The 18811-nt window shown below is 39.3% G+C and overlaps 1 protein-coding gene across 2 annotated transcripts in view; it reads right to left on the bottom strand.

The window, feature by feature from the left end:
• The window catches only part of TRAF3IP2 (TRAF3 interacting protein 2), a 72282-nt gene that overhangs the window by 41927 nt on the left and 11544 nt on the right, over window positions 1-18811 (bottom strand). The window contains exon 2 of one of the 2 annotated variants that reach the window (XM_069077035.1): window positions 6640-6743. The exons of the other annotated variant lie outside the window; for it this stretch is intronic. Within the exon in view, the coding sequence (XP_068933136.1) occupies window positions 6640-6655 (16 nt within the window). The 5' untranslated portion in view covers window positions 6656-6743. The remainder of the gene's footprint in view (window positions 1-6639; window positions 6744-18811) is intronic. 2 annotated transcript variants of the gene reach the window in all.

Raw genomic sequence — 18811 nt, 5'->3', positions numbered from 1 at the left:
TCATATCTTCTTTATACTTTGTATTAGTCAACTAAAAGAATTTTTAAGGGTCTACTACATACCACTGGGATATAAAGACATAAATGAAATAGTCCCTCCCTCAAATAGCTTACATAGGATTGTACAAAATATAGCCAAATGATGAATTAGGAAAGGCCTCAAGGAGGAGGTCATATACTTTTGTTGACTGGCTTCATGAATCACTTTGGCAAAAAAAAAAAAAAAGTATTACCTGATAGCTAATCGTCTAGTGAAAAGCTTCTGAATACTTAATAATTTCAGTTCAGACATAGAGTCTTTGTGGCTCTAGGATTTTCTTGGCAAAGAGACTGGAGTGGTTTGTTGTTCAGTCAGTTGCATCTGATTTTTCCTGACCCCATTTGGGGTTTTCTTGGCAAAGATACTAGAGTGGTTTGCCATTTCCTTCTCCAGCTCGTTTTTATAGATGAGGAAACTGAGGCAAACAGGGTGAAATGACTTGCCCAGAGTCGCACAGCTAGTAAGAGTCTGGGGTTGGATTTGAACTTAGAAAGATGTCTAGGGGCGGCCAGGTAGCACAGCAAGTAAGAGCACTGGTCCCAGAGTTGGGATGACCTGGGATCAAATCTGAGCTCAGACACTTAGCACCCATCCAAAAAACACCTGGCTGTGTAACCTTGAGCAAGTTACTTAACCCCAATTGCTTAGGGGCGGCCAGGTGGCACAGTGAGTAAGAGCACTGGCCCCAGAGTTGGGATGGCCTGGGTTCGAATCTGGGCTCTGATACTTGGCACCACACCCAGAAATAACTGGCTGTGTAACCTTGAGCAAGTTACGTAACCCCAATTGCTTTAAAAAAAAAAAAGAAAGATGAGTCCTTCTCACTCCAGGGCCAGCAATCTGTCAATTGCACCACCATTACTGCCCCCTAATAATACTAATAATAATAACAATAGCTAACATTTATATTGTATTTCTTATATGTTTGGCACTGTGTTAAGTGTTTTATAATTATTATTCTCATTTGATCCTCAACAAAACACCTGGGAGGTAGGTGCTACTGTTATACTCATTTTACAGATGGGTAAACTGAGGCAGAGTGGTTAAGTGACTTATGTGCCTAAAATGAGCTGGAGAAGGAAATGGCAAATCATTCAGTATCTCTGCCAAGGAGACTCCAAATAGGGTTATGAAGTCAGATCCGACTGAACAACAACAAAAATTGACAAGGTGACATTATTATTATTATTATTATTAATAGATAATGACTATTCGGCAGCTAGGTGGCACAGGGGATAGAGTGCCAGGCCTGGAATCAGGAAGACTCATTTTTTCATGAATTCAAATGTGGCCTCAGACACTAACCTGGGCAAATCATTTAACCTGTTTGCCTCAGTTTCCTCATCAGTAAAATGAACTAGCAAAGGAAATGGCAAACCACTCAAGTATCTTTGCTAAGAAAATCCCAAATGGGGTCGGTCAGAGTTGGACACAACTGACTGAAAAACAAATACCAACTATTCATAATCTTCAGGCTTCATGGAATGAAAATTTTTGAAAATATAGAGACCTAGTAGAAGAAATCTGACTTGCAGATGAAAACTTCCATATATGTTATATTCCCCTATAAAATGTGAACTCAGTAAGAACAAGGACTATCTTATTTTGTTTTTATCCTCCAGAGCTTAGCATAGTGCCCCGCACAAAGCAAGCACTTAATAAATGCTTTCTTCACTCATACATTCAAGAAATTAAACCATTTGATACATATCACCCCATCACCTTGTCTGCTTCTAAAATTGTCCTGAAGATACTTTCAGTGAGCCTACAAAAATGAGCTTACATTAAGCCCAGGTTCACAAAGTTAGTGATTGTTGACATAGTCTTAAGAACTCAGGATCACTTCTATACCCCAACAAGGGATCAGAGTAGACATTTAATTTTTAAAAAACCTTTTATTTATTTATTTTTAGTTTTCAACATTCATTTCCACAAGATTTTGAGTTACACATTTCTCCCTGTCTTTCCCCTACCACCCACCCCAAAATAAAGAGCCTACTGAATACCCCTTCCCCCAATCTGCTCTTTCTTATATCCTTCCCTTTACCCCCTCTAAATTTCTAGTAGGGCAAGATAAACTTCTGTACCCCAGTGTCTGTATAGCTTACTTCCCAGTTGCATATAAAAAATAATTTTTTTTAACATTTGTTTTTAAAATTTTGATTTCCAGATTCTTTCCCTTCTTCCCTCTTCACCCACCCCCACTGGGAAGACAAGCAATTCAATATAGGTTGTACATGTATAGTTATGCAAAACATTTCCATAGTAGACATATTGTGAAAGACTTTATTTCCCTCCATCCTCTTCTGCCCCCCACTTATTCTGTTTTCTACTTTAACCCTGTCCCTTTTCAAAAATGTGTGCTTCTGACTATCCTCTCCCCCAATCTGTCCTCCATTCTGTCATCCCCCCTCTTATTCCATTTCCCCCTACTTTCCTGTAGGGTAAGATACCCAAATGAGTGTGTATGTTATTCCATCCTTAAGCCAAATTCAATGAGAGTAAGTTTGACCCATTCCCTTTCACCTTCCTGCTCTTCTCCCCCATTATAACAGTTTTCTCTTGCCTTTTTTATGAGATAATTTACCCTATTCTATCTCTCCCTTTCTCCTTCTCTCATTATATTCTTCTTTCACCTCTTAATTTTATTTTTCATATATCATCCCTTCCTATTCAACTGATCCTGTGCCCTCTGTCTATGTATACATGTACATGCATATACACACACTCACATATGTATTTATACACACATATATATGTGTGTATACATATATATATATACATATATATTCCCTTCAACTAGCCTCATACTGAGAAAAGTCTCATGAGTTATTATCATCTTTCCATGTAGGAATGAAAATAGTTCAACTTTATTCCTTATGATTTCTTTTTCCTGTTTACCTTCTCATGTTTCTCTTGCTTCTTGCATTTGAAAGCCAAATTTTCTGTTCAGCTCAGGTTTTTTCATCAAGAATGCTTGAAAGTAACAAGTTGTGGTATATGCATGTTATGGAATACTACTGTGCTATAAGAAACGAGGAGCAGACAGTCTTCATATTTACCTGGAGAGGCTTATACAAACTGATACTGAGTGAGAAGAGTAGAACCAGGAGAAATTTGTACACAATTACAGACACAACGTATGTGTGATGACCAACTTTGATAGACTGGACTCTTCTCAGCAATGCAGAGATATAAGTCAATCCCAAAAGACTCATGATGGAGAGAAATATGTGCATCCAGAGAAAGAACTAGAAAGAACTAAGTTTATATCCAGGTGGAAGCAAAATACCTGATTTTTTTCCTTCTTGTTTGGTTTTATGTCCTCTTTACCATTTTTCATTCCAGCTGGTACAATCTGTCCTTATAACCTGACTAATGTATAATGTGAAAGTATTTACAGATCCTATACTTGACTGTATGCCACCACAGGGGGGGAGGGGAAGGAGGGGGACAAAATGCGAAACTCAAGGAATTGTGGAATTGAATCCTGTAAACTAAAAGGAAACAAACATATTAATTTAAAAAAATTAAAAAAAAAGAATGCTTGAAAGTCCTCTATTTCATTGAATAACCATATTTTTCCCAATAGCATTCTACTCAGTTTTGCTGGGTAGGTGATTCTTGGTTTTAGTCCTAGCTCCTTTGACCTCTGCAATATCATATTCCAAGTCCTTTGATCCCTTATTATAGAAGCTCCTAGATCTTGTGTTATCCTGATTGTGTTTCCACAACACTCAAATTGTTTCTTCCTGACAGCTTATAATATTTTCTTCTTGACCTGGGAACTCTTGAATTTGGCTATTATATTCCTAGGAGTTTTCTTTTTGGGATCTTTTTCAAGAGGCAATCTGTGAGCCCATTCATTCAGCCCTTGGGGAGTGCTGGCGGTTCTGAGGTGCCCTGGCTGGGCAGCCAGCCTTGATTTTCCTCTTCCACCTCCACCCATTGATCCTACTCCGGAGGCCAGCGGGGCAGCCTTCCAGCCTCGGGCATGGCTTCCAGTTTGGGGGGCATCCCGAGCCAGAAAGACGGGGCTGGGCACAGAAGGCGATGATCCCTTTTCATCCCTTGAGGCACATCGGGCATGTGGAGAAGGGAAGGTGGAGTTACCTGCTTAAAACCGTGGAATCTGCCCAAATCCAACCCAACTCCCTTCCAGGCAGACCCTGTCTTTCCTCCCCCCTCCCCAAACTCGAATGCAAATTACTCCAGAGTCTATGCATAGATGGGGTAACCAGCCTTAGAATCGGGGACTGCCTGGCTTCCTGTCCTTGATTTGTCTCTTTACTGGCTCGGTCACATTGAGCTGGTCACTTTAAACCCAGCTAGAGCTTCAGTCTACCCTTCTGTCAAATGCAGGGACTGACCCGGGTCTTCCAACTCCTAACAGCCTACATCTCAAACTTCTGTATACTAACTGCAGAGTACCTTTACAGGGTATTGGCCGCAGAGCTAGGTGTTTAAATGGTTTATTGAGATTCCCTCCCTCCCCACACAGCTGCCTTCCTCCTTCGCCACTGTGGCAATGATCTGAAAGGTCTTCCCAGTGTTAACCCAGACTTCTTGGTCAGGACCAGTTCCCTACACCCTGCTTCTGTGAGCCCCAAAGCTTGGCCTATCCCCAGGGGTATTGTAAAGCTTAAATGAGAGAACAGATGGAAAAACTTTGCAAACCTTAAATCTCTATATAAATACCAGTTTTTACTATTATTGTGAGCCTACAGTCAGCAGGCCTCCAGTCTGCTGATAACTTCATTTCTGGAGCCTGCTCGAGCATACCTGCTGAACTCAAACTGTGTTTATAGAACAATATTGGGCTTTGCAGGTAAATATTTAGGAGGGGAGGATTTTAAGCATATGCCCTTTAAATTTAATCTGCATTATTAACTCTTTCTTAAGCCAACTAAACAAATCAGGTCCTGATTTCTGAGTTGTAAATTTCACCATGGCCCTCACAACCTGGTTAGAGCTGGTTCCAGCACACTATATCTCTCTTAGTTTACCACTAATATTCTTCCTAACAACTGGGTTCCTTCATATCTAGGGAGCCTGTGGAACAGATTTCAAGCTCCCATTTGATTCCCAGTAGTGTTAACACTTGGGTGGATTTGGGCAAATCACAAAAAAAAAAAAAGAGTCAATCTGTGAATTCTTTCAATTTCTATTTTGCCCTCTGGTTCTAGAATATCAGGGGCAATTTTCCTTGAGAATTTTTTGAAGGAAGATTTCTAGGCTCTTTTTTTGATCATGGCTTCCAGGTAGTCCAATAATTTTTAAATGATCACTCCTGGATCTATTTTCCAGGTCAGTGGTTTTTCCAGTGAGATATTTCACTTTGCCTTCTATTTTTTCATTTGTTTGGATCTGTTTTATAGTATCTTGATTTCTCATAAAGTCATTGGCTTCCATTTGCTCCAATCTAATTTTGAAGGAATTATTCTCTTTAGTGAGTTTTTGAAATTCCTTTTCCATCTGGTCAATTCAGCTTTTTAAGGCATTCTTCTCCTCATTGGCTTTTTGGGCCTCTTTTGCCATTTGAGTTAGTATATTTTTTAAGGTGTTATTTTCTTCAGTATTTTTTGGGAGTCTCCTTTGGCAGGCCGTTGACTGGCTTTTCATGATTTTCTTGCATCATTCTCATTTCTCTTCCCAATTTTTCCTCTACTTCCCTTACTTGATTTTCAAAATCCTTCTTGAACTCCTCCATGGTCCATAACCAATTCGTATTTTTCTTGGAAGCTTTTGGTGCAGGAGTTCTGATTTTCTTGGCTTCTTCTGGTTCCATGTTTTGATCCTTTTTGTCCCCCAAACAGGATTCTATGGTCTGATTGTGCTTCCTCTGCTTGTTTATCTTGCTAGCCAATTACTTGACTTTTGAGCTCTTTGACACAGTAGAACTCTGCTTCCAGAGAGGAGAGAGCTATGTCCCAAATCACTGGGGTTTTTGCAGTTGTCAGAACTATGAGGAGAGCACCCTCTCCACAGCCAACACATGCTCTGGGGCACACTAACCCTAGGACCACCACCCAAGAGCACAATCCATATCCAAGCAGGTCAGAGCGAGAGCTATTACCCTCTGAAACTTGGTCCCCTGCAGGCCAGGAGTTCCAGAGGCAGCCCCTCCTCCACCTCTCACTCTTGGGGCAGGGGCCAGACCAAGCTCTTCAGTCACCCAGTTCCAACAGAGTTCCCCAATGACCTTTTAGTTTCTCTTTGCTGTTTACGGATTGAAAAGTCTGGAAACTGCCACATCAGCTAGTGATTCACTCTTCTGAAGTCTGCTCTGGCCAGTCTGCGCCACTGGCCGGGCTGCCCATGTCTGGAAATGCACAGCTCTCAGCTTGGTGTGATAGACCCTTCCTGTTGGCTTGTCAGGCTACCTTCAGCAGGAGATTAGTTTCTCTCTGTCACTTTGTGGGTTCTGTCCCGAGTAGGCATTTAATAAAGAATATTCTTAAGGATGTTGTGTCTAAGAAGAGTGTAAAACCGGTGTGCTCAAGGTAAGCAAATCTTAACTAATATGTGTGTATCCTGAGCAGATGTACTTGGACTGATTTTCAACATAGAAAGTGAATGAGTATATTGGGTTGGACTCACTTGCAATTGAAGTCATTTTTTCAATTTGAGCAGATTAAATCTCACAGCACAATCAGTATTTGGAGTGTTTCACATGTGCTTGGAATCCATAAAGAAAGAAAATCCTAGGGAGGAGGAAGGGAAGGAGAGAAAGAGAGAGACAGAGAGAGAGAAGGTCATGGTGACATTTGCAGTCTTGATAACTTTCTAAAGGACATATCCTATATAAGCTACTTAATTACTCCTTAATTATTTCAACCAAGGCAGCTGCCACCAGGTGTATTAGGCAATGTCAGTATGGGCAGGTTAGCTGAAACCCACGTAATTTAGCACACAATCTATTCAGTATTACTTTCTCGGAAAAAATATAACTCTAAATGTTAGATGTTAGCATATGGCTAGTGGGCTGACCAAGAAGACAAGTCCAGTCTCTGACACACTGACTGGGTAGATGACAATGGACAAGTCACATAACTCATCAGGCAACAGTCTAAGATTGTAAACTGAAAAACAATTTCCTGTCTGCATTTGTAGAAGGGAGTTCCTCACTTTGAGTAAACCACAGATCCAGACCAAAACAAGAAAAAAAAGAAACAACATCGCCCTCCCCCAAATACTCCAAACAAGGTACAGTAACTAGCAATCCCTTGGTTAAATACCATCTGTCACTAGCCTCCAAATATTATTAACCACAGCTTACTCTAACCCTGGTTTTGTTTTCCAGGACCTGACTGTTAACTAGAGCACAAAAACACTGAATTTATACTTGTGCCATGAATTTTTTTAGTTTTAGGGCAGGCTTTAGTGGATATTGGGCTTAGTGAGAATGTTTGTTGTTTTGATCTGCCACTTGTTTCAGAAAAGAGCTAAAAACTGTTTGTTAAACTGAGTACTCAAATTATTCTAGCTAGCCCCTTATCTCTTGTCCATTCTCCTTTACTCTCAGGATTCCAAAGTCCCTACACTTACTTTGACAGTAAATTTTTTTTTCAATTTTTCATTTTTATTTAAAGTTCTGAATTCCAAATTCTATCCCTCTCTCCTTCCTCTCCACCCTCCCTGAGATAGTAAACAATCAGATATAGTTATACATGTGTAATTATGTAAAACATTTCCACATTAGTCATTTTGTACAAGAAGACTCAAATAAAAGGAAAATAATGAAAGCAAGAAAGTGAAAAATAACATGCTTCAGTCTATGTTCAAACAATATAAGTTCTTTCTCTGAAATGGTTCATGGTTCTCTGAGATGGTATGGTTCATCATTAGTCCTTTGAGATTGTCTTAGATCTTTGTATTGCTGAGGACAACTGTCATTCACAATTCATCAAACAATATTGCTGTTATTGTGTACACTGTTCTCCTGGTTCTGTTCAGTTCACTATATATCAGTTCATGTAAGTCTTTCTAGGTTTTTCTGAAATCAGCCTACTTGTCATTTCTTATAGCATAATAATATGTTTAGCCATTCCCCAGTTGATGGACATCCCTTTGATTTCCAATTCTTAGCAACCACAGAGTTACTATAAATATTTTTGTACAGATAGGTCTTTTCCCTTTTTTTTTAATATCTTTGGGATATATATCTAGCAGTGGTTTTACTGGATCAAAGGGTATGTGCAGTCTTATATCCCTTTGGGCATAGTTCCAAATTGCTCTCCAGAATGGATCAGTTCACAACTCCACTGAATGCATTAGTGCTTTGACAGTAAAATTGATCGTCCATATGACTTCTTTGTACTCCAAGCTCTTGCTTGGATCTATCTTTGAAATATCTTTCATGGCTAGCCTAAAAGGAAGAAGGAAAAAGAAAGCCAAAACCTATATATATAGCATTTCATTCTAATCACAAATAAGTTAATCTGGTAAACAAAACAGTTTTGCTTCTTTTAGCAGTTTTTCATTTATATCAAATTGGTTTACATATCAAAAAATTTGTATTTCCACTTTTTACAACCTCATCTATATGCCAGCCTATTTCCTAAAAAGAACATTAAATATTGGAACATTTAAATTAGAAATTGACAACCTTTTAAATGGAAAAAAATGTTCATATTTTATAATATAATTTTGAAAAATCACATGATCTTTTTATGTTCTTTTATGTAACCTTTGCAAGTTGCTATAATACTATAATTAAAATAGCTATAAAGATATAATGGCAGCTTTAATATAGCCCATACAGCCAATAAAATATCTTTAAGAGGAAATAGACTCGGGTGACAGGGAGTTTACCTATAATCTGGAGATTGTTGATTGTCATAGCTGGAAAGAGACTATGGAGGTACACAGGGAAATGACTTAAAAGAACTTCTTTGCTGAGATACTGAGCAAGTTAATTATCCAGGAGAAAAACTGAAGAGACCTTTCTTTCCTGAGAGAACTGAGTTTAACACTTATGCTGTAGAATAGGTATCCCAAAGAGAATTCTTGAGAAATTGACAATTATCTTGAGAGCTGAATGGCAGGACAGTGTTGCCAGAACTAAAAAGTAAGCAGTTGCTACTAATGGTTAGAGCTGACTAGGTTGTGATCTTTTACACTGTTACACTATTGTTGAAATTTTAAAATATGTCTGTACTGTAATATATTATACGGCTAAGTATGCTGGTGTTTATTTAAGCCTGTGAGACTAAGGGAGAGAGAAAGAAACTGAGACAGAGTGCTTATTAGAAAAGTGGTTTCTCTGGTTTAATTACTAGGGGAGGGGGAATCAGAGCAAATTAATTCATGAGACAGAGGTAACATTTCTCTTAATTTATGAAGCAATATCAGAACATATTCCTTGATTGTCTTAGAACCTGGGATGAGAATTAGTAAAGTATGAGTAAAGTAGCAGATTGAAGGGTGAGGGGTTAGTGTGATTATTGACAAGTATAGTCTACCACACGGCTCTTACAACCCACATAAGTTACATCTGGGAATTGTAGTCATCTAAACTCTGCTACAAATAGAAAGACCAGTTAATAATTTCTTGTCATCAGGAGGTTGTTTTTCTAATGCTTTTTTGTGGTTTTGGCACTGGAAAAAGGACTCTGAAGAGTTACTGCAAACCTGTCCCATTAATGTAAGATGAGTTTGAAAAATAACATAATTGTCAAATTGGAAGGTAGGTAGAGCCTGACCCTTAGGTAATGAGGGATGAGACAAGGAAGAATAAGAGTGGAAGGAGAAGGAAAGAATGGTAGAGGAAATCATGATATATAGAAATATACAACTAAGATGACAAAATGGGGCATCTCAAGGTGGGGTTCTGTGCTTTAGTGGTAGTGGGCTGAAGGAAGAAGACCTGAGCTCTACTTCTCTCCAAAGCTGGTGTGTTTGTGTTTATCATCTGTAAAGTAAGTGCTTGAGCATTGAGATGAGTCAACCCACAAGTACAAAGTCCTTTGTTAGCTTTAATTAAGAGTCTCATTCAGGTTGCAATCTGTCATTTGCCCATCTTTGGATTAGACGAAGTTATATGATGGGATCCTCACAGTCAGTAAGGACTGTGCCAAGGTTCATCTTTTTATCTCCCTACCTATCATAGTACCTTGCACATAGGAGGTACTTAACAAATCTTTATTGAATCAAATTGAATATCATGGCTTCAGCACATAATTAAATTAAATACATTTCAGATGATCTCCAAATGAGTCTAGCAACAGTGGAGGAGGAGAAATGGGAAAGTAAATTGCGGCTTAAAAGAGGAAGATGGGGAGGAATAATATTTGTGGTTAGCTATTTATATAGTACTTTTAAGATTTGCAAAGCACTTTCTGTGTATTATCTCATTTGGTCCTCACAATAAACCTGTGAGGTAGGTGCTATCATTATCTCCATTTTACAGAAGAGGATACTGAGGCAAAGAGGTCAAGTGACTTGCCAAGGATCCCACATTATTAAAAGTCACCTTTGTCTGATATCCAATATCTATAAGGAACCAACACATATAACATCAAAAGCCATATCCTAGTGCGTAAGTGGTAAAAAGGATAAAAGTAAATAGTTCTCAAAAGAAGAAACGCAAACTATCAACCCTATGAGAGGCTCCTCCAAATCACTAATCATGAGGAATTCAAATTAAAGCAATTCTGAGGTTTCAACTTATACCCAGAAGATTGGTAAAGACAACAAAAGATGGGAATAGTCAGTGTATTTGTAGGGAGACAAGGCAGGTATACTAATACATTGTTGTTGGAACTGTGAAATGGTCCAGCCATTCTAGAAAGCAGTTTGGAATTATGCTGACAGTGACTACAGTGTCCACTTGCCTTTGTTCCAGAGATACAACTGATAGACACATAACCCCAAAGAGGTCAGAGATGGAATGAATAGACCAATATATACCATAGGGTCTCACTCTTATAGTAGCATAGAGAACTTCAAACAAAGCAAATGTTGTTTCAGTCATATCCAACTCTTCATGACCCCCTTTAGGGATTTCTTGGCAAAGATACTGAAGTGGTTTGCCATTTCCTTCTCTAGCTCGTTTTCCAGATGAGGAAACTAAGGCAAAATAAGTTAAGTGACTTGCCCAGGGTCACACAGCTGGTAAGTGTCTGAGACCAGATTTGACCTCAGGAAGATGAAGCCTTCTGACTCCAGACCTGGAGCTCTATATACTGTGCCACCTAGCCAAGTTCATTAGTTTGGGAAAGGCTAAACAGAATGTTGGAATCACATATGAAATGAGCATGAAGACTGTAGGGAGGGATAGGAAGACTTATAAACTAATGCAAGCGAAGCAGACAGAACTAAGAAAAAAGTGTGTACAACTACAACAATGTAACGGAAAGAACAACAATAGTAAATCAAAACTAAATATCCAAGGTTGACCCTGAGGAAGAGATATAAGAATGTACCTCTTCTGCTTCTTTGCAGAAGCACGTGGCTATGAATGTAGAACACTATATATACTATTGGACTTGATGAATATATTGACTGGTTTCTTGGAACTGCTTCTCTTTTTTTTAATTCTTTGTTGTAAGGGATGACTTTCTGGATGGGGAAGGGGAAGAGATCTACTGGGAAATGAAGCCGATGTAAAAACAAAAAATACCAATTAAACAATTAAATGTCATCTTTACCTCAAAGGGGCAGATTAAATGTGTTTACTTTTGTGAAAATATCTGTGAGGCAGTATGCTACTCATATCTTCTCCTCATCATCATAATACAAGGCAGAAAATTTGAAACACTTGGGGTTTTGTTGTTGTTTTTAGTAGAAGAAAGAAACATAGCATCTTTAAGTTCAACAACTTTTAAATTAGGATAAAAGTAATGAACCTGCATGCTGTTTTGTGGGGGAAAACCTTTTGGAGGTTACTTTTTTGTTTGTTTCACTAGCACTTGCCAGATAAATATTTCATCCTGAAATATTTAAATTTTTTTCCAATTCTTAAGTCTAGAACTCTACAAAAAATTTTTTTTCAGAGTATTGCCTATCTTTTCTCATCATAGCTTTTTTCATATACACATCTTATTCTTTCTATGACCAGTTTCATGTCTTTGAGAATTCATCTAAGTTTGCAGATGTTAAAAACCAAGCAGATGAGTCTCTCAAATACTCAAACTGATTTGTTATTTCATCTATTTGGAATTGCCCATCCACTTATTTGTGAATCAGTAAGCATTCATTATTATACCTCATATGTGACAGGTAGTGTACTAAGTGCTGGGTATACAAAAATAAGAGTGAAATAAACAAAAATGTGCTAAATTAATAAAAAATAATTTGGGGAGGGAAAGCACTGTTGTGTAAGAGGATCAGGAAAAATTTATAAGATAAAAGGTGGTGCTTGTATGGAATCTTGAAGGAAATAAGAGTTTTTAAGGCAGAAGAGAGGAGGCATGAAAGATAGCTAATGCAAAAAGTGTTAATGATAGGAGATAAAGGGTCAGATATATACAACAGCAAAAAGACCATTTAGGCTGGACAGAAAATGCTAGGAGGGGAGTAATGGTTAATAAGACTAGATGGGAGGGTTAAGCTCAGGTTGTGAAGGGCTTTAAATGCCAAATAGAGGAGTTTATATTTGATTTTAGAGGCATAGGAAACTACTGGTTTTACTGATTAGGGGACCAATGATGGGCAGACCTGCACTTTGGAAAATCACTGGCAGCTGTGTAGAGAATGAATCGGAGAAGCTTGATTTAGGGGTAGCAATTGAAAAGTTTTTGCAATGGTCTAGATGAAAGGTGATGTAGGCTTGAATTAGCAGGGTGATTGGGTAAAGTAGAGAACTGGAGAGATGTTGTGGAGCTAAAAGCAATCAGATTTGGCAACTAATTGGGTATGTAGGGATGAATGAAAGGGAGAAGTCAGGATTAGAGCCAAGGTCATGAACCTAAGTGACTGAAAGGATGGTGGTACCTCAATGAAAACAGGAAAATTGGAAAGAGGGGAGGGTTTGGGGGGAAAAGGTACTAATAGTGTCTATGCAATTAACAACTTATCTGCTTCTGTTCATCTTGTACAACTATGCCCCACTGAAAAGGAAAGAAGTGATGAACCTCTTCCTTCCTTGCCCCTACCTTAGAGCCCAGAGACTTTGAAAGGATCATGGCTGCTGTAACCATGAGGTGATCTGAGGGTTCAAGTATCAGCATGCTGGAGGAGAAAGGGGATTTTTCCCAATGGTACCTAAAAAGTAACCTTGGATATTGTTAGGTTATAATCACAGTTAGGTTATAATTGCCTAATGGGGCGGATACCTGGACAGAAGGGGAAAGGTCAGGATCTTGGACACTGGATGGAGACCAGCAGTGGGAAGGGCATAAAGGGTCAGTGTGGGACAGTATTAGGTAATAACAGGTGAAAGGAGTGATACGCTTGTGTTGGAGATAAGCCTAGTGATTGGCTTTTCTAGGGAGTCTAGATTATCATAGATCTTTCCTCTCTCACATACACCTCTATGAGTTTTCCAAAAGCACCTGAGCTTTCTATGTATTGTCTGACAGTAGACCACAGCTATGCAGGTCTAGCACATAAAGAGTACATTAAAATATTAAATAATTACAGACTCACAGAGCTGGAAAGAACCTTGGAGGCTGCCTAGTGTAATCCATACCTAAATAAGAGTTCAATATGTCCATCTTGCCTTGTTCAAAGACCTCTAGTGAGGGGAAATCCACCTTCCCAGGCAGCCCATTCCCCATTCAGATAACACTAATAGTTAAGCCTAAATCAGCCTCTTTGCAATGTCCACCTACTGCTCTTAATTCTACCTTATGGGACCAAGCATAATAAAACTAATCCCTCTTCTGTATAATGGTGATTGATAATCTTCTGCTGACCTGTAATTCCTCCTGTAATTCCAAACCCTTATGTGCACTAGACAGAGCTCAGAAAAAAAGCTAGGGTGCACAGAAGATAATCAGTCAAGGGCAGGATTTTCTGTTTGACCCAGAGTCCACTTAAACCCCTGTACCGGATCCAATGGGAATGTTACACAATCCATTTCGCATTTTATTCCTACTCAAGTTATTGTGAAATACAGCCACCATGGCAGATGTGTAATTGGTAATGTTTGCATCTGGGGCCAAAGAGCTAAACTGCTTTACAAGAGCAAAGCTTTAACTCAGGCCTCCCCAGCTCCTCCCAGCCCAAAGCCTTGGGATCTTGCCTTTCTGTTCCTCCACACAGTCAGTACAAGAAGTCTCCAGTTTATCACAACAACTTTTCTACCCAGCCCAAACATTCCAACAATGCCACCTTGCTCTGCATACAATCTGCTTTGTTTCATTTCTGGGCTTGGTACTGAGGGTGTGTTTTCTCCCCTCCCCCTTCCAGCATATCAGCATAAAAGCAACCCTGCTATTTAAAGATAGTTCATCTCTGCAAGGTTTAGCTAAGTCTACTGAGAACATTGAGTGTGTTAAAGTCCCACTAGACCATTTTAAAATGATGGCCTCTATTTCCACTGTTTTCCTTCCTCATCAGTGATTCTTTCCCAGCTACAAGATTTGATACACAATAGAAAATGCCCTTCAGCTCCCCCAGATTGAACATGGAGCAAATACATTTTCTGAAGAGTGGGTAAGTGTCTTGAAATCTACTGTGTGTGTCTGCGGGCCCGTGGTTAAGTGGGAGGGCAAAAATATATCAAACCAGGTCGGGAGAATGAGGACAATGTGCTGTCAAACACTCCTTGCCACACAATTAGTTTTCATCGTCTGTTCTTCAAACACAACTGCCAACACTTAAGCTCTTATTTAGTTCTAAAGTGTAGCTGGTGCGTAAGCTGCTTTCTCAAACAGAAAGGAGGCCTGCAAATTCTGTGTTCTGCCAGCAGGCCCTCTCAGAGGTGAAGGGAGAGAAAGGTTTCTTTCACATAAGCGAATCATGGAGTTTCGGCTCTGGAATGAGCCTCTGATAGGAGCCAATCCAGTCCAAACCTGAGCTAAAGGCACCTGCTGGAGTTTTACAGATGCTGAAGATGTTCTAAAAGTGAGCAATCAAGACTACTGATGATGCCAAATCTACTTGTTAATTCTTACTGTGGCAAGAAATTGAGTGATTTATGTGAGCTATGTGAAAAGGAAATTTAATAATAAAGCATATCATCTTAAATATATTAATTTCTTTAAAAAGTGTTATTGCTATCTTTTGTTCATTTACATGCATTTCCCACCTTCTTGAAAAGAACTATCCCTTATAACAAGAATAAAAAAAAGAGGAAAAAATCCTACTTCAGTAAAATTAACCAATACAGCAACCAAGTCCCTTATTGTATGCAGTGTTGTTGTTCTTCAGTTGAGTGACTCTTTGTGACCTCGTGGACCATACTGTCCATGGGGTTTTCTTGGCAAAGATACTGGAGTGATTTGCCATTTTCTTCTCCAGTGGATTATGGCAAAGTGTTAAGTGACTTGTCCAGGGTCAAATAGCTAGTAAGTATCTAAGGCTGGATTTGGACTCAGGTCTTCCTGACTCCAGGCCCTGCTCTATCTACAGAGCTACCTAGTTATCTCCTAGTATACAGTGTACTACACCCATAGTTCCTGTCCTTTTCAAACAAGGGAGGGAAAGGCATTCTCCTTATCTCAAATAACAGGTATTTATAGATCCCTTTCTCTGTTCAGAATGGTGCTCCTAGTTGAAGGGGACCCAGTGGAATTATAAGACATGATCCCTGCCTTCCAGGAGATAATATTCAAGCTGGAGAAACAGAAGTAGCACACTTAAAAGATTTCAAAGATAAGTGCTAGACTGTGTAGTCCTGAACCTTAGTGGCAGTGTGGTATATGGGGCATTGAATTCAGAATACCTGGGAATGGAAACAACCTCAGATACTTACTAGCTGTTTGATCATGGGCAAGTCATTTGACCTCTCTGAGACTCAGTTTCCTCATCTGTAAAAAGAGGAACAGATAGACCAGAGAGCAGTTCTAAACCTATGATCCTCAATAGGATTTCTGCTCCAACATTTCAAGAACACTGATTTCATCAAAAGGAGTACTTCCTTCTACTTCTTAGTAAATCATCTTTATTAATTTTATGGAAGGATAAAATTGTGGTGGCCAATTTTTTAGGGATGAACCTCTCTGGATCAAAGATAACTGAAGACGGTGACTACAGGCATGAAATTAAAAGATGCTTGCTCTTTGGAAGGGAAGCCATGGCAAATCTGGGCAGCATACTAAAAAGCAAGAGTTATCATCCTGCTGACAAAGGTCTGTGTAGTGAAAACTATGTTTTTGCAGAAGTAATGTATGGCTGTGAGAGTTCAATTTTGGTGCTTTTGAACTGTGGTGCTAGAGAAGACTTTAGAGAGTCCCTTGGACAGCAAGGGTATCAAATCAGTCAATAATTAAAGAAACTAATTCAGACTGTTCCTTGGAAGCTGAAGTATAATTACTTTGGCCATATAATAAGAAGACAATATTCACTGGAAAAGACCTTGATGATGGAAAAGGTTTAAGACAAAAGAAGGGAATGGCAGAGGATGAGATGGATAGAGAGTATCATGGAAGCAATGAACATGAACTTGGACAGACTTTGGGAGGTAGATAAGGACAGAAGTATAAGGACAGAAGCATGCTGTTGTCCATAGGGTCATAAAGAGTCGGACACAATTGAATGACCTACCTACACCAACAACTCTGGATTTAGCTAAACTAGCCTTTGAACAACAACCCGTACCAAATCTATGGATAGATAGATGGATGCATGATTAAATATATACATGTTTATCATAGAGCATTTTTATCTTCTGACCCATACTAGATAGATGCAGATACATACATATGTGTATGCATGATACATACATACACAGAAGATATATAGATCATTTGTGAAGTACTTACAATATGCCAGGTTATTTGATAAGTGCTGAGGATAACCATACACGTAAACAAAACAGTTCGTAGGCTCAATGAGCTTACATTCTAGTGGAGTAAGACAACATATAAAGGGGAGCTGGAAAGTAGGTAGCTGAGTGGAGGAAAGGATACCATCTCAGGGTCAAGGCTTCTGGTAAAGCAGTGAAGAAGGCTAAGTTCAGATCGGAGTAGAATAAGCATGACTGGGGTACTCATGTAATGGCAGGGGGGTGGGGCTACATTCTGACTAATTGGGAGATCAAGCTTCAGGGCAGAGATATCTCTAGGGTGCAAAAGCTGCTGGAGAGAAAGTGAAGTCCAGAGACTGAGCTGAGATGGGCAGGAACTAAGTGAACATGAATGGTGTCCCCCATGAAATGGCTCTCGAGGCTAAAGACTCACTAGTCAGGAAATTTGTGCTCATTAGGAGGTGAAGATAATACAGCTTGTGTTCCATGGAGCCCAGGGTTACCTTCATATCAAAATGAGGCACCTGGGTTGTACTTGAGAGAAGGAAGTAGGAATTAAGGCAATAAAATTAATGAATGTATAGGTTGAACATAAAATGCATATGCTGTACATTATATAGTGTGAAGGGGAGTCCCTCAAACATTGGTGAACCCCTGGAGGTGAATTCATCAGAGGACTTAAACATGAATCATGCAGAATGGGCAGTCATGGTTGAGTTGATATCTGCATTGTTGGAGGCAGCATCCATATTGATAAGATCACAGATTGCAGTACTAGAATATATAAACAATTACATAATAGAAAAGAAATCTAACAAAATCCTACTCTATTGCCTCATTATGGAAGGAGAGGACTCTGGGGTCTCGAAAGCTATGCCTAGTGAAGCATAAGATATGGCAGATTCTCCCAAACTAGGAAGTCTTTTAGTACAGGCCTCAAGACAGATTTCTTCAGACTGTGTGCCTATTGTCTGAGCAACAGCCTTATAATCAATTAATCAATAGACAAGCATTTATGCTAAAACACTGGGCTAAGCACTTGGAATACAAAGAAAAAATGGAAACATCTCCCCCAAGAAACTTCCATTCTAATGGGAGGAGACAAAGTGTATGTAAATAGGCATGTGCATAATGAATGCAAATAGATACAAGATAACAAATACCTATCAAGAGCTGGCCCATAGGATGAGAGCCAATCTTTGTCCACAATCCCAAAGATCATCACTGAAGTATAGTTGTGACAGAGGGAATAACCACATGTGTAATAATGTAGATCCTACAATAAAATTAAACACAGAGAAAAAGAGAAGGCATTCCAGAGCAAACAGAAAAACAACTGAAAGTGAGAATGAGCAGAGTTGGACTAGGTGACCAACCTCTAAGCCAGCTGCATTGAGTGGGTAGAAGGCAGTTTGGGGAAATATACACTGAGATATGGCAGCTAGGGGTTACAGTGGATAGAGCACTGGACCTGAAGTCAGGAAGACCCAAGTTAAAATCTGACCTCAGACCAGATACTTACTAGTCATCAAAAATTCTGCTTGCTTTGGTTTCCTCATCTATAAAATGAGCTGGAGAAAGAAATGACAAAACACTGCAGTATCTTTGCTGAGAAAACCTCAAATGGAGTCACAGTCAGACATGACCGAAAATGACTGAACAACAACAGTGAGTTATCCAGCCTTACTGACTCAGAGGGTGTGTACAAGGAATAGGGAAATAAAGTTGATAGGATCATAGCTTTAGAGTGGGACAGGACTTTAGAGGCCATCAAATCCAACCCCTCCTTTTGGAGAGGTTTTCTTATCCGGGATCACACATCCAATAAATATCTGAGACGGGATTTGAACCTAGGTTCTCTTGACTATAGAACCCAGTGCTCCACACCAAGCTGAATATGTAGGGTGGGACCTGATT

Source organism: Petaurus breviceps, unplaced genomic scaffold (assembly GCF_028583685.1).
Source record: "Petaurus breviceps papuanus isolate PSGF00001 unplaced genomic scaffold, PetGlider_PUasm1.0 90977, whole genome shotgun sequence".
In the NCBI taxonomy this organism is placed as follows: Eukaryota; Metazoa; Chordata; class Mammalia; order Diprotodontia; family Petauridae; genus Petaurus; species Petaurus breviceps.
The sequence above is the reverse complement of the archived record's forward strand: the minus strand, read 5'-3'. Positions and strand labels throughout refer to the sequence as shown.